This window comes from Myxocyprinus asiaticus, chromosome 5, assembly GCF_019703515.2.
Source record: "Myxocyprinus asiaticus isolate MX2 ecotype Aquarium Trade chromosome 5, UBuf_Myxa_2, whole genome shotgun sequence".
Lineage (NCBI taxonomy): Eukaryota > Metazoa > Chordata > Actinopteri > Cypriniformes > Catostomidae > Myxocyprinus > Myxocyprinus asiaticus.
The window spans coordinates 504113-521140 of record NC_059348.1 but is presented as its reverse complement, the minus strand read 5'-3'; the positions used below and the strand labels follow the sequence as shown (position 1 = coordinate 521140).

The 17028-nt window shown below is 40.2% G+C and overlaps 1 protein-coding gene across 2 annotated transcripts in view; it reads left to right on the top strand.

Annotated features, from left to right (window-relative positions):
* The first annotated feature begins 254 nt into the window (after positions 1 to 254).
* The window catches only part of LOC127440725 (dynamin-3-like), a 68458-nt gene continuing 51684 nt past the window's right edge, over positions 255 to 17028 (top strand). The window contains exons 1-13 of one of the 2 annotated variants that reach the window (XM_051697501.1): positions 255 to 501; positions 771 to 954; positions 3296 to 3369; positions 3440 to 3589; positions 3693 to 3896; positions 4549 to 4647; positions 5982 to 6142; positions 6654 to 6796; positions 7626 to 7761; positions 8072 to 8139; positions 14846 to 14984; positions 16489 to 16575; positions 16785 to 16855. In XM_051697501.1, the coding sequence (XP_051553461.1) occupies positions 794 to 954; positions 3296 to 3369; positions 3440 to 3589; positions 3693 to 3896; positions 4549 to 4647; positions 5982 to 6142; positions 6654 to 6796; positions 7626 to 7761; positions 8072 to 8139; positions 14846 to 14984; positions 16489 to 16575; positions 16785 to 16855 (1493 nt within the window). In that variant the 5' untranslated portion in view covers positions 255 to 501; positions 771 to 793. Of the gene's footprint in view, positions 502 to 770; positions 1037 to 3295; positions 3370 to 3439; positions 3590 to 3692; positions 3897 to 4548; positions 4648 to 5981; positions 6143 to 6653; positions 6797 to 7625; positions 7762 to 8071; positions 8140 to 14845; positions 14985 to 16488; positions 16576 to 16784; positions 16856 to 17028 lie in introns of those variants that run through there. The other variant, XM_051697502.1, reaches the window with a different exon arrangement.

Here is a 17028-nt window from a genome sequence, read left to right as displayed (position 1 = left end):
AGTGTATGGTGTGCTTTTAGCGTTAAGGGTTTCTCCAGACGGAAATCCTACTATAAGAAATGCTGTTCTCATGAATATTCATTACGTAACTGGACGTGCGCCCAGTAGCCCTAACTGATTGGCTGAAAGACAAGTCGTTGGTTAATGACCGTTAGCCTGCTGGCCAATTGGCGAATCCTCCTAGAGTGACGGCTTGAGTCATGAATATTAATCGGATGTCCTGTTGGACGCTCCAGGAGTCTTTTAAACGAACAGTCGTGAGCTAAGGTTTCGCCATACTAGGATTGATAAACCCGCCACCAGACCGTCAGTTATTGGTTACATCTATTAGTGAAAATCTCTTGGCTGAAATAGCGTGACATACAGACGTGTCTGTTCCGATGTGCCGACAATAACAAGTCTGTCGTGCATGGCTTGTGTTCCGCATCAGTAACTGGATTAAACATCGAGATTTAAGGCTGTCGCTGATTTAAAACGGCTGAGGTGGAGTAGGAGAGAACGGTAAGTCTTTCCCTCTGTGAATAATGTCAGTGAATGGAGACGATGCTTCTACATCCCATATTTCATCCCGTATAAATGCATCCATGGCCTTTATATTATCCCGAATACATCTTGATATCCTCCATCATAAATCTGATAAAAACTCATCCTTGAGGCTTTTCACCACCATTATGTACAGCAACAATGACTACTAATAGAAGTAATGCGCTTGAAAATCATTGCTGCCGCGCAGTGTGTGAAGCTGAATGCATCCTCCTCCTCTTCTGTAGTCATCATCATCATCTTCATCATCATGGGGAACCGGGGCATGGAGGACCTGATCCCGCTGGTGAACCGGCTGCAGGACGCGTTCAGCTCCATCGGTCAGAGCTGTAACCTCGACCTGCCGCAGATCGCAGTGGTGGGCGGACAGAGCGCCGGCAAAAGCTCCGTGCTCGAGAACTTCGTGGGCAAGTGAGTGAAGGAACTTCATTTCACCAGCAGCACTGTGATGAACATGTAGGATGACTTGAATCACGGTGTGCATAAAGACAAGGTACAGTTTGAAAATAAACCCCGAAAGGGTTACATCGACGTCTTGTGTCATCCTGAAGGGGGTTATTTTGCTTTAATCACCAAATGACTGTACATTGTCCCACTTATTACACGGCTACCTCTCAAATAAATTGACATTAAATATTGACATGCGTTTAAATGATGTCATTATGTGAGAAGAAAGAAATGGCAGAATTCTGAAAATTACCGCCTGACCGCTCAAATCCAGTTTATTACTTGCCAAATAAATAAATGGATAGGAAACATTGATTGGAGTTCAATTATTTCATTCGCTTACTTGCAGAGATTACAGAGTGATAGAAGAAGTAGGAAAGATGACTCCCAATACCCGGATGAGTGGTCGATATCACTTTATCCCCGGATTGTTATTGAGAAATATCGATGTGGCCCATGCTGATATCGAGAGAGAGCAGAGTTTCGCTGATATAAATATAATGCATGCAGCTACATATATTAATTGTCAAATGTCATGGCTTTTTAACAGAACACCACCAGTTCATACAATATAAAATACAATGATAGCAAATGAGACGTATGCAACAAGAACTCAAAATGAAAACAGAAAATGTTCCTTTGACAAGGGTATCAGATTTTTGGAAGGACATACTTTTGTTAATTGGCCAAAAAAGGTAATTATCACACTTTTTATATATAGTATAATTTTATACTTTTACATACTGTATAGCATACTATTATACTATTAGTGGTAGAACAACATATTGCCCCGGCAGCGTTCCCTGCACCGCTTTCCAACAGCGTTGCTCTGCCGCTACTAAATCCACAGCAAAATAAATGGTTTTGTAAAGACATTTTACCTGAGTTGTGGGGATCTAGCAGTCTAAAATGAATGCACTGAGACAAGAATTAAACCACAAGAAATTTGGAAATTATTGGAATATTATTGGGAGTTAATGGCAAGAAAACATGTCTTTCTATTGAGTTGTCCTCATGGGCTGTGTGTAAAAACAGCGATTCACGATCAAATGACTCTTTTGCCTGTTCTTGTGTGTTCTTCTCGATGCAGACTTTTTCAATGTTATAATACTTTTCCCTATCCCAGCTTCATATGCAGAGACAACTATAAGTAAGTAAGCCATCTGGAGGTCGATTTCCTCGAAAACTAAAAAATTGCTTTGTTTTGAGCGACCCGTCTAGACCGACACAGCAACATTGGCTGTCCAATGGAGAATGTGTTTGTTCGATCAACAGCAGACGTGCGGAGTGTTTGAAAACAATGTTTGTTTTTGCAGTTCTGTTTGATGAGGCTAGTGGCGCAGACTTTACACACTTCAGCTTTAAAAGAGTATTTTAAAAGACTCACGAACTTGATTCAGTCTGATGAAATCTTCACTGAATGATTCACAGAGTCTGAACGACTCACTGTTTAGTCACTTACTGAACTAAAGGAAGCAATACTTTCAGAAATGAACCAAGAGCTGTTTTATATACTTAAACGTGCTGTAAGCGATTTTTTTCATAGAAAAGTATGCAAAAAATGTCCCTACTCCCTTGAAGATATTAATGAAATGAGTGTCCTGAGATATCTCACGGAAAGACTTTCTAAACAGCAAACATAATGTGTCTGCGGATCGCGGACATTGGCGCTTTTCACCTGTCAATCATTTTGCTCGTTCTCATAGTGTTGTATTTGAAGCGGATCGAGGCTGTGATTCATAGTGTTTGTCAGTTGAAGACGCTGTTGTGCCACTGTTGAATTTGACAGCCACAGGAACAAACAATGCCGCTCTTTTGCTCGGTTTTTGGTCTCAAAATGATCTTTGGAGGGCGGGGTTTTGGAATGAGGGGGCGTGGCTAATTCAACGGCTCAGTCACTTCAGAACACTAAAATCGCTTACAACGCCTTTAAGATTTGTGAAGCATACAGTAAATCAGTATCATTACTGACGGTTCTTCATCTGACAACGTGTTGTTATATATAGATATTTTAGTTCAAATATATACTGTTGTACTGAAAAAAAAAAAAAAAAAAAAGAGTACATTAGATGTCATAGTATAAAATCCCTTTCTAATGACTGGCAAGTTACTTTTCAAAACCGTAAACCAGATTAGGCCTGATATTTTGACAAGATTTATTCAAAGACATTTCTATAATGGGGAGAGGAACATAGCCAAGTGTATTGGCCTGTCACAATACATAGTGGACTGCATTGCATGTAGTGATGTTTTCATGTAGCCTTGTTATTTTGAGCTAGTGAAATGATGAGCTTTTTTCTCCCAGGGATTTTCTGCCTCGTGGATCCGGCATCGTCACCCGCAGACCTCTTGTTCTGCAGCTCATCAGTTCCAACACAGGTACAATCAAATCGGTCTGTCTGTCTGTGTAGATATTGTTTTTCTTGAATGTGTCATTTTCTTTCTTCAGAATGGGCCGAGTTTCTGCACTGCAAAGGGAAGAAGTTCACTGAATTCGACGAGGTCCGTCAGGAGATTGAGGCAGAGACAGATCGTGTCACTGGGGCAAATAAAGGCATCTCCCCCATTCCCATCAACCTGAGGGTTTTCTCCCCACATGGTACTGCAGCCAAACACAGATGAAACATTTATTTGACACAAAATTCACCAGAAACAATGTGCTGGTCTGTATCACTCTTTCATGACATGTTCACTGTGCACAGTGCTGAATTTGACTCTGATTGACTTGCCTGGCATCACTAAAGTGCCAGTGGGAGATCAGCCAGTAGACATCGAGCAGCAGATCCGAGACATGATCATGCAGTTCATCTCGAGAGAGAGCTGCCTCATACTGGCCGTCACACCTGCTAATACTGACCTGGCCAACTCTGACGCGCTGAAACTGGCGAAAGATGTCGACCCTCAGGGTGACTATCCTTTATTTGAGAGTATCTTATGCTCTGTGCATGCACAACTCATTCATAACATGACATTCATAACAGTTCTACACGTTCCCCATTATTTGCGTGCTTGTTTGTTAATTATTTTGGCTAATTTCATGATGCTTTCAGTTACCAATAACAGTACCGTACTTTTAGCAGCATTTAACACATTTTACTATGTTTAAATCCCCTCCGCAGATTTTCCCAGTGCAGAAAATTCGATAAAAAGTCTACAGATTCCATCCGGGTCTGCTTATGCTGCATTTATGTGATATCCGAGTTATCATAAATATGAGTTTCTTACTTGGAAATTGCACATGAACACCCTCTGAAGTCATAATTACGACTGGGAAACTCAGGGGTTTAGACATTATTGCACAAGATTATTGCGTCATTGTTCGAACGGTGACGTAAAGCACATGCTCCAGTGGGGCTGCAGGTACAATTCCAGCCTGTCATATGCCGATCCTATTCATCTCCCTCTCTGCTCACTTATCTTCTGTCTCTGCTGTCCTGTCACCTAAAAAGCAGCCAATAAATGCATGAAAAAGTTTTCCGTTTTGACTAAGTGTAATTGTAAGCTTAATAATGTGGTTAGAAAGTGATCTCTTGCTAACTCTTTGTGTTCATGTTACAGGCCAGAGAACTATCGGTGTGATCACTAAACTGGACCTGATGGATGAAGGCACCGATGCCAGAGATGTTTTAGAGAACAGGCTCCTCCCACTGCGCCGAGGTGAGAAACAATTCATGCTGCTTTTGCAATTTTAGCTTTTATTTATATATTTTTTTCAAGCAAGAGTGGTGCACAAAAGCATCTGCCACAGAGGGCTACATCTTCTTTGATCGTTTTTTATTTTAATCTACAGTTTATTACAGGCTATGTTCTCTGCTCTCTTTTTTGCAAGTAACATTTATTATTGATTTTTCACAACACGATAGACGTAAAAACAAAGAAAAATTACACAGATACATATAATAAGGAAAATAATGTGCGTGTTTGAGGGTTTGTGAGGAATACAATCAATAATTGATAAGATACAACACAAAATGTACAAAAATATAGAAGATACTAAATGTGTATACAAAAGTCAATAGCAGTTGATCAATGTTGAACTTTTGTACCATTTCTTTTATTAACACCCACAACATTGTGAATTCACAACATGATTTAACATTTTAGTTACAAGTGGTTCATCGAATTTAATGCCCTTTTAAGACTTCTTAAAGGGATAGTTCACCCACAAATGAAAATTCTCTCAGGACACATTTGAAGAAAAATAGAAAAATATCTCAGCTCAGTAGGTTCTTAAAATGCAAGTGGATGGAGAGCCGACCTTTGAGGCTCCAAAAATTACAGACAGTCAGTATAAACATCATCCATACGACTCCAGCGGTTAAATTAATGTCTTTTAGAGCAAAACGATCACTTTTGTTGCAAAAAAGATCCAAATTAAATATTAACATTTTTAACTCTAAACCATCACTTCCGGTCAGCAGCAGTTGACGAGAGCGCTGAGTTCACGCGGTCTCTCTTGTGACGTATTCGTGTTGCCATGGATACAGAGGTAATCTCACATTTTTCTCTCGGTTGAGACATCCAGGATAAGCACACAAACACACCATTGTGATAAACAAACAGATACAAATACAGATCTAAACCAAAACCAACCAAGCTACTGTACAGTGTTCCTCCTACTCAGTTGTAAACAGCGCTGCTCTTCCGGGTGTGTCGCACGTGCCTCAGTGATTGTGTCGCTTTAGAAGACATTCATTTAACAGCTGGTGTCGTATCGATGATGTTTATGCTGACTGTCTGTGATTTTTGGAGCTTCAAAAAGGGAAATCTCTATTCTGAGCGGAGATATTTTTCTAGTTTTCTTCAAATGTGTTCTGGTGAAGAAAGAAAGTCATACACACCTGGGATATCATGAGGAGGAGTAAATATGTGACAGAATGTTCATTTTGGAAAACTAAAGATCTTTAAAATGGTTATTTGAAATGAAGAGTGAACGCTGATTGTCTTTCTCCGGCCTCCAGCATGCATGATGTTCTCTTTCTGTCACTCAGGTTATATTGGGGTGGTGAACCGCAGTCAGAAGGACATCGATGGGAAGAAGGACATTAAAGCCGCTCTGGCAGCAGAGAGGAAGTTCTTTCTCTCTCATCCATCCTACAGACACATAGCAGACAACATGGGCACCCCATACCTGCAGAAAGTCCTCAATCAGGTACCAACACCTTCCATTCATCTGATCTGTTGTGTAAGAGGTAATGTACAATACCATGAAGTACAAATACATGGAATGAACGTGAAACATTGATTTGAGTGTAAATGATTTTATTATGTGAGAAGAAAGAGAGCATGGAGTGACACGAGAGACATTAAACTAGCACGGCTATGTAAGTTATCGTTTGCCTGCGAGAACTGTCAAATACACTGTTTAGCGGTCATTATACTGAAAAATTTTACCGCCAAATGCAGCCATTGACCAATCACAATCAAATATTCCAGAGAGCTGTACAATATGCAGTTAGAGTAACATTAGACATGGAAGAACTAAACTGAACTGAACTAAACTGTCACTTATAACTTTAAATGATTTAGAGTTTCAGCATAGATTACATAAAAATTTTTAAAAAACAAATGACAAACCATATGTTACATTGAGAATTTCCTAAATGTTTTGTGTAATTTATGTAATTCTGGTATTATGGACATCTGTGTTTGTGTTTCCATAGCAACTGACCAACCACATCCGGGATACACTCCCCACCTTCCGCAGTAAACTGCAGTCACAGCTACTGGCGCTGGACAAAGAGGCGGAAGAGTACCGGCACTACCGGCCCGATGACCCCTCACGCAAGACCAAAGCTCTGCTGCAGTTAGTTCTTCATTTTACACCATACTCACAGCAAATTGATGATGGGTTTTTTATTTTGTCAGCGATTATGAAAAAAACAAAAAGGCACATCTTGAATGTCATATTACATCTGACATCTGCACTGACAATGAACACAAACAGGTGAACTTGAACTGAGGTACACGCTAGTCAGGATGTGTAACTTGTGTTGTGATTACAATGTTTCCAAACATCCCGCCAGCAACAGTTCAAGGGGTCACTGTGTTCATTTAATAACTTGACAGTCTAGCTGTGCAGTAATTGTAGCAATTAGACAGCCTACTTTAAATAACAACAAATGTTTTAAAATTAATTCATGTTTCGAGACTTACGTGCTCATGAGGTGATCGTTCACATTAATTAATCAATGCGTGTTTTTAATGCATTTGGGTCCTCTCGAGCAGTGTCAATCCTAATTAATGTGTGATTTTGACACATTGGAACCCGGTGAAGTTTCAGGCATTGGCCCCACTCAGGACCCCTCTCTCCCCTCCCCTCTATCGCTCCTGATCCATTACCCTGCGAAACAGACATGCAACGCAACCCCCCCCCCCCCACCAAGACCTTAAAAACCTCATGTTTGGAAGAACATTTAACTCTCTTGTAGCACCACACAGTGGACATTACACCTCAGAACTGCCATGATAAAGTGTAATGAACCACGAAATATCATTTTACAAAAGTGTTGTTAATGCCATAATTTCCATGAGATCATGCTGGAAAGACGTCTTATTAGATTTGGCTGTGAATGCTGTTCCATGTTGTCATTAAATATAACAAACGTCTGTTAACCTCTGTGTGTAATTGACAGGATGGTGCAGCAGTTCTCGGTGGATTTTGAGAAACGTATTGAAGGTTCTGGTGATCAGGTGGACACGGTCGAACTGTCGGGTGGAGCCAAAATCAACCGCATTTTCCACGAGCGCTTCCCTTTTGAGCTGGTCAAGGCAAGTGTTGAGAAAACTCTCGAAACATTTTCATTTAGTGTCCATTCCTGCATTAGGTATTTACTGTCTTTCTGCATTGTCAAAAGGTTTCTTCATTCATCATGTTGTAACATCTTTGTTTCCATTCATTGAACATGTCTGAGAAGTCTGGATTAGGAAATGGATTTTATGAGTTTTCAGAGTTCCACTCGATTTTCTTTATCATTTATTAAATTCAAAGTGGTTGAAAATGTGCAATAAACTCATCGCTGCAGGTGTTTTTAACAATTAGTAGTCCTTTAATAAAAACGTATTTTTTTGTGCCACACAGATGGAGTGTGATGAGAAAGAAATGCGCCGTGAAATCAGCTATGCCATAAAGAACATTCATGGTATCAGGTGAGAGTTGATATGTCGATTGAGAATGATGTGTTTCACTTCTATCATTTTGGAACAGATTGTACCCCTGTATCATTATTGTTCAGTTTGAGTATGAAGAAGGGATTTGTAATTGCACACAATGGATGAATCCAGATCAGGTGCTTCATTTATATAGATGTGCGTAGAATCCTATATTTGATTGTACAATAATTTGCCAGATGTTCCTATGCACAGTTTATAAAATGTCTGTATGCACAACAATGTTCTTAAATCCACTCTGCTTTTATTATTCTCATCTTAAAATTATGCGAAGGAGAAAACAGAATTACTTTCTTATAGGGATGTACAGGCATAAATATATAAATACATGACACATATGGGTAGCAGCGTAATACTCACTACGAAAGGAAAGTAAGGCAGTCCTTCCCTCCGCTGTATCCTACCCACTAAGTTCCCCCTTCAGGGCCACGAGAAAACCCACTGCCTTGTGGGTCAGGTATGGAAACTGAAGGCTATGGGATGAAACACCCAGACAGAAAAGCCAGGCCAAGAGACAACCTGTAAGGGCGTTTGTGCTTGCAAACTCCGCAGCTCCTTTGGCCAGTCACTGTTACCACTGCACTGCTGATCTCTTCCTGGATCCCCTTGCCAGATCAATATGCAACCAGTGGTGGAGTGGGCTACTCTGACAACTGGCAAAAATCAGTGTATCCTTAAAGTCTTGCCTGCAAGCCTATGAATCATGAACTCCAATAAATACCCATTCTAGCTGGACATCGCCCAGGATAAAAAGGTCCACCCAACTTACAATTTAAATGTCGCCACTTGGAATGTGCACACAATGCTAGACAGACAAGACAGTGAAAGACCAGAACGCAGAAGTGCAATCATATCGCACAAACTTGCTAAATACAGAATTGACATAGCAAGCCCTCTGGAGACAGGGCTGAGTCAGGAGTGGCCCTGGCTGTCAGAAATGACCTTGTGCCAAGACTGACAGAGGAGCCGAAACCAGTAAATGACAAAATGATCACTCTGAGATTGCCTCTAACCAACAGCCGATATTGTACACTAATAGCTACCTATGCCCCAACAATGACCAACAGCCAAGAATCCATCAGCAGATTCTATGACCAGCTCAGCCAAATACGAAGAACCATACCTAACTCTGACAAAATCCTCCTTGTGGAGGATTTCAACACTCGAGTGGAGCAAAATCACACCACCTGGCCGAAGGTCTTAGGAAAATTTGGATGTGGCTAAACCAACTTGAATGGAGAGCTCCTGCTCTCCCTGTGTATGGAACATGAGCTAGCTATCACAAACACATGCTACAAACACAAACCTGCTTATAAATCCTCATGGATGCACCCAAGATCCAAACATTGGTACCTCATATACTATATCATCACTCGCCAGTGCGACCTGGCCGATATTCTTGACACCAGAGCAATGAGAGGTGCAAACTGCAGCACTGATCACATGCTGATCAAGTCAACCACTAAGCTGAGGGTGCGAAAAAAAATGAAGAAAACAAAACCAAAAACCCAAAGACTAAATGTCATCAAGCTCAAATGCAGCAACACACACCGCGACTTGGAGGTGACTATGAGCGCCAAACTGCATGAAGCATTTGTCCCGTCTGGATCTGTGGAAGCACGCTGGGACGCCTTCAAGTCTGCTGTCTACGAAGCATCTAAGACAACATTGGGCGTTGCCACCAGGAAACATGAAGACTGGTTCGATGAGAACGACAAAGAACTGGCTGCACTCATAGCCATTACGAACACAGTTCAAGTCAATCTTCTGAATTGGAACACACGCTCAAACAAGACAAAATACAGGAATGCCTGCAAGAAACTCCAACAAAGGTGCAGGGAACTAAAGAACCAGTGGTGGACGGATAAAGCAGCGGAGCTTCAGGAGCATGCTGATAGGAATGACACAAAAGGTTTTTACCAAAGTATGAGAGCTGGGGGCCACGACTTAACTACCCTGACCAACTGCTGGCAAATGACAACCAAACGCTGCTCACTAAGATGTGGGACATGCTCAACAGATGGGCAGAGCATTTCAACGTCCTCCTCGATGAAAGCACCTCTGTAAGCCACGATGTCATCGACAGGATCCCGCAGTCTCCAATTCAACATTGGTTGGACGAATATCCCGACCAAGCCGAAGTCTTGGAGGCCATCAATTTGCTGAGTGAATGCAAATCTCCCGGTGCAGATGGACTCCACCCCGAGGTAATCAAGCACAGAGGACAAAAAATGACAGAAGCACTCTATACCATCATCAAGGAAGCATGGAACCATGCTAAAGTCCCACAGGACTGGAAGGATGCCAGATTGGTGACAATCTTTAAAAAGGGTGATAGACGATTATGCGGCAATTATCGCAGTATATCACTCCTTTCAATACCAGGAAAGATTTTCGCGCGTGTCCTTCTAAACAGACTGTCCTCATACGCAGACACCCTGCTGCCCGAGGCCCAGTGTGGCTTCCGCTCTGGTAGAGGCACAGGAGACATGATATTTTTCTCTCAAGCGATTACAGGAAAAATGTATAGAACAAAATATGCCGCTTTACATGGTCTTAGTGTCGAAGGCCTTCGTGAAATCCACAGTCAATAGAGATGCTCTCTGGAAAGTCCTCCGGAGAGCTGGCTGCCCCAAACACTTCACTGACCTTATCGCTGCCTTGCACTCTGGAATAAAAGCTTCAGTCAACATGAAGGGAGAGACCTTAGACCCATTTGAAGTTAACAATGGTGTGAAGCAGGGCTGTGTGCTCGCCCCGACACTGTTTTCGATATATCTCTCTGCTGTCCTGGCCCATGCTTTCAAAGGTCATGAAGAGGGTGTGCGCATACAGACAAGAACAGGTGCAGACTTGCTTAAAGGGAATCAGCTCAAAGCAGCCACAAAAACCAGGACAGTAGTAGTACGTGAACTCACGTTCACTGACGATACCGCCTTTGTAGCCCATCCTCTCAGAGATGCACAGGATATCATCTTTCATTTCATAAGGGCAGCCAGAGCCTTCGGTCTGAAGATCAATATCAAGAAGACGGAGATGATGTACCAAGCACCTCCTGGCTCAAATGACATGGGCAGCCAAATTCAGATAGATGGAGAAGACCTCGCGCAGGTGCACCAGTTTAGGTACCTCGGCTCCACTGTCAGCTGTAACAACAAAATGGACAAAATTACGGAATTAAAAGCCTCAGCAGCCTTTGGAAGACTAAAGGACAGGGTCTGGCAGAACAGATACCTCACCTTGAGAACAAAATGTACAGTATATCAGGCCATTGTGCTCCCAACACTTCTCTATGGGGCCGAATCCTGGACTATATACAGGGCTGCTGCTCACAAGCTAAATGCTTTTATGATGAGGCAGCTCTGGCAGATAATGAACATCAAATGGTGGCAACACATACCAAACAACTCCATCATTGAGCGTGCAACTTTACCAAGCATGTATGAACTCCTTGCCCAGCGTAATCTGCGATGGACTGGTCATGTCTTCCGGCTAGATGACCGACTACCCAAACTAATCCTGTACTCACAACTTCAAGAAGGGTTTCACAGCAGAGGCAGACCTAAACTGCGGTACAAAGACACTATCAAACGAAACCTAAAAGCAAAACAGATTCCTCTCAACATCTGGCAAACTCGCCAAAGACAGAAATTTGTGGAGGAAACAGATTCACAGGATGTCTTCATCGGACACGATGGACAGCTGAATGAATGAATGAATATATATATACATATATATATATTATACCAATCAGCCACAACATTAAAACCACCTGCCTAATAATGTGTAGGTCAGCAGTTACAGAAATACTCAAACCAGCCCATCTGGCACCAACAGTCATGCCACAGTCCAAATCACTGAGATCACATTTTTTCCCCATTCTGATGGTTGATGTGAACATTAACTGAAGCTACTGACCTGTATCTGCATGATTTTATGCACTGCACTGCTGCCACACTATTGGCTGATTAGATAGTCGCATGGATGATTGTTGGTGCCAGACGGGCTGGTTTGAGTATTTCTGTAACTGCTGATCTCTAGAATTTACTCCGAATGGTGCCAAAAACAAAAAACATCCAGTGAGCGGCAGATCTGTGGACGGAAATGCCTTGTTGATGAGAGAGGTCAACAGAGAATGGCCAGACTGGTTCAAACTGACAAAGTTTACGGTAACTCAGATAACCGCTCTGTACAATTGTGGTGAGTTGAATAGCTATTCTGAGATGCGGGTTGGTGCTGTTTTGGCAGCACGAGGGGGACCTACACAATATTAGGCAGGTGGTTTTAATGTTGTGGCTGATCGGTGTGTGTGTGTGTGTGTGTATATATATATATATATACAGTTGTAATCGAAATTATTCAACACCCCCAAGACAGTAAGGATTTACAGAGGTAAGCTTTTCTGATGAATCAGAATTTGTAAACTTTACATCTATATCAGTTGAGTGACACATTCAAAGTCATAGTGTGAATATAGAACCTAATATTTCTAAATAGCAGGATTTTTTAAAAATACAGCCATGTCATAATTATTCAACCCCTGTTGTATGTAGCTGTTTCTTAAATATGTAAGGCTACACAAATAATTGTTTTAAAACAAAATTAAGTTATCAATCCGCAATGGCATTTATTTAAGTTTTAAAATTTAAGTTCAGCGTTGTAAGCAAAAATGTATTTCTATGCAAAAAATGCCATTTAAAAATAAGCTGTCTCAAAAGCTAATAGAGGAGATTATTTCATTACACAAGAAAAGCCATGGCTAAAAGTACATTTCCAAGGCACTTCAATTTCCAATAGACAAAGTTGGCAGCATCATTCATATATTTTTTAAATATGGTACAACAGCAACCTTCTTGGGGTGTGGAAGAAAGAAAAACTTCACCAAGGGAAATGTTGACTTGAATATTCAAGAAGTAATTAGGAAAGACCTGTGGAGTCCTGGAAGAAGGTTTTATAGACGTATGACACTAAACTGAAAATGAGTTTTAGACCCATGGGTCAGCAGTATGTCTGGAGTAAGATGACAAGGTGATGATAAGAACGACACCATCCCCACAGTCAAGCATGGAGGTGGGTCAGTCCTGTTATGGTGGTGTTTTGCGGCTGCAGGAAACAGCTATCCTGACTATGTGACAGACACCATGGATTCTTTCAGGTATCAGGCCATTTTGGCATGAAAAATGTGATGCTTAAGTGAGTAAATTGAATCTCGGTGATCACTGGACTTTCCAGCAAGGCAATAACACCAAGGATACATCCAAGTTGTCCAAAATCTGGTTCAGGGGTAGGTCGTGGAATGTCCTAAAATGGCCCTTTCAGTCCATCATTAAATCCCATTGCAAACCTTTGTTGGGATTTCAAGGAAGCAGTGGCAGCATAGAAACCAAAGAATGTCAATGAGCTAGAAGCTTTTGCTCATGAGACATATTTAAAAATTCTAATAGAGAGGTGTCCTGAGAACACTTACCTGAAACATTTATTTGCTGTTATTAAGGATTAAGGATGCTCCACAAATAATTGACTTTGACATATCATATTTTTGACATGACATTTGTGGAGAGAATTAGTTATTTTTTATTTTAAAATTTGGGTAAACTGAACTCTTTGTTCTCAAAATCACTCAAATGTGTATTAAAAACTTACTTGGACTGTTTACTGAGGTTTTAGTTGATGTGTTTTAATTCACATCACCAGAATGTATTGCTGGTCAGGGGGGTTGAATCATTTCGATGGCAAATGTGTATATATATATATATATATATATATATATATATAAAATCGGAATATGGCCAAAAAACTTGGCGATTCAAAGTGATTCCGTTTAAAATATGTTTGAGCACGTAAATGTGTTCAGTGATTAATTTATGAATTCAGTCGTTCATCACTAACTCACACGTGTGCCACTAAAAGTCTTCAGAAAATCAATTACAGCTGCTTTTCAGTCGTATGTATTGTGTTAATAGAATTCTGTGCTGGAAATGACACTGACGAAGATGACATTTTTAACATTTTCAAATAAAATGACCGTCTCCTTTGTCTTGCTAAGACTAATTTCATAGCTAACATTTCATGTATCCTAAATACACACAATAAAAGAATATTTTTACACTATTTGCGTAATTTGTCAAAATGAAAGCTTGACTGGAAATGACACCCAATAATTTTCTTTGTTTAGTCTCATATTTCATCTCAAAGATGCTCTTCACTGATACTTTTGTCCACTTGGTTAACAAGTACACCAACTTTTGAACAAAACTTCATTCGAGGCAAAATTGTTTGGTGTGGTGGAAATGACGTCACAACTGTGGGACAGTCGAGATTTTTGAAACATTGATAGAAATCATTTTCACACAATATTCATACAACATTTTTTAGATGATCATAGTTTTAAACTTGTAATAATTTGTATTTTTAATACGACTAAAACAGTCCAATCTAAACATAAAAGACATTTGAAAAGTAGCAAAAATAAATGATGAAGGCCTGGTGAAAAGTTTACAAGTTAGTTTTGATGTTAAAAAGTTGAAATCTGTTGGAATCAACCCCTGGGACATGAAAGTGCCCGAAGTTGAACACCTTTACATATGTATGTATAAGAAGCGTGGCATCCCGTGTTTGTTTTTTATCAGTGGTGATGTGAAGACATTTACATGATTACAAATGTTTGTGTGTCTTTCTAACACAGGACGGGTTTGTTCACTCCAGACATGGCCTTTGAGGCGATAGTGAAGAAGCAGATAGTGAAGTTGAAGGAGCCGTGTATCAAGTGTGTTGATCTGGTGGTTCAGGAGCTCATCAACACAGTTCGTCAGTGCTCCAATAAGGTGCTCTTTACACAGAAACACTTCGTTTACCATGCCACAGTTACCATACTGCAGGTTCCTTAATTAACTTTTGAATGTGAACTACTGTATTATTGAGGTACAGTAGTGAATCATTTAATAATGGTTCAGAAAAGATCACAAATGCTGTGAGGTAACAGTAGGGCCCAGTATTGGCAGGTATGTACAATGTGTGTTACAGCGAAGCAGAACTGATGATAAATAAACAGAATAAAGAGGAATATCAGTGATAATTACTTTACAGATATATCGTTTTTTTACCAATTAATCGATACCGATAGTTGCTTTTTGGAACTGTCGGTTATCTGCAAAAATCTGTGCCGATAGCTGCCGATAGTTGTTGTTTTTTTTTAAATCTCCTTCCTGTTCCCCTGTTGCCGGCGCTGAGAAATTCTACAGTATAACAGCGTCCTCTAGAGGTGAAATAAAAACAATCACAGACACCTCCCGGGGATTTACTGCATTAAAATCATTGACAATATTCATCTATATATTTATCCTCACTTCAATGCATATTTTGTTATTTTGATTAGTTTATCAAGTAAGGGCATGCAAAAATGTGACTATATAGTCTCCAACTTTGCATCTTGTGAATAATAATAAACCTTATTCCTCATTAAACCTCATCTGCTAAATATATAGACTATTAAAAGCTTAATTTAGCTAACTTTTATACACAGAGCCTTGTTAAGAAGCCAAGTCTCTGTTATTTCAAAATAAGAGTCCCTGGTGTGTTTCAGGCTTGTTTATAGTTAAAAGTCCATTGTTGTGCACCAATGTTTTTTTTCTGATTATTATTGGAACTGCGTCTGGGATTTTATTAGTTTTGGGCTCTCGTAGCCTCTGTGTTTGTGCCTGTCATGGTAAGGAAAGACTAAGAATATCTGCAATTCTGTAAATCGATTTTAAAAACCATCGACCGATTAATCGGCTATCAGCCTTTTCCGCCACCTTTGTTATCATTTTTGCAAAATCCATGACCAAGCTCTAAAGTAGACTACCTCACAGAGTTCAGTCATTTTTAGAATTATGTGTTTTTCTCAATGCACTTTGCTTTTATTGTGTTTTCACTGGTCCCGTACTAGTCAAGAACTCCTAGACCTTCACCATGACCAATATAACATGGGACACGGGCAAAAGCGGTCCTGTGCGGTTGTTACCTGAAAGGGTCTTTTTCTACTTGATCTGACCTTTTGTTGGTGTAACCCGATGAAGTCAGGTTGATTCAATTATATTAAAATGTTTTGACTTGAATAAAACTAGTTCATTTAGATGTTACCATAGGAAAGACCTTTTTAGGTTGCCTGACTAAACAGTGGAGGAGGTCAGGTTTCAGTTGCAGGTTTTTCTTTGGCTGAGGGTCCATTGAACTAGAGATGTTGTAAAAAAAAAAAGAAAAAAAGACCATGCTGTGACCATTTTAAACCCAGTGATGCATTATCCAAAAAACCATGAATGTGATTTGTTTTTTTTATTTCATTCTAAGCTGGATTCTTTCCCTCATCTGCGGGAGGAGACAGAACGCATTGTTGCTTCTCACATCCGTGACCGAGAGAGTTGCGCCAAAGAACAGGTGCAATAGTACATGCGTACTGACTGTATACAGCGCATATAAACATCTGTACATTTACTTATACATCTATTTCTTTTTAAATGAACAGATTTCTTTATACATAAAACATTTTTGTATGAAGCTAGTGAGCTTGAGATAGCTCAGTAATAATAGTAAATTGATTGATATGTTTACACAGGATAGATGCATAAGTACATGTGTTTCTGCAGGTGTTGCTGCTTATCGATGTCCAGCTCGCGTACATCAACACAAACCATGAAGATTTCATCGGCTTTGCAAAGTATGTGCAACAGTGAAAAAAAAGATCACCAGTTCTACTTTTGATATTGCATTTGTTAACAGTAACAATTGACATAAAGTAAATGAAAAGAGTTTAAAACTGAGTTGTTGTTTTGTTATTTGCCTGATCTGCCTAATGAACATGTATCTCTCATTTCACGTCTCTCTCTCTGT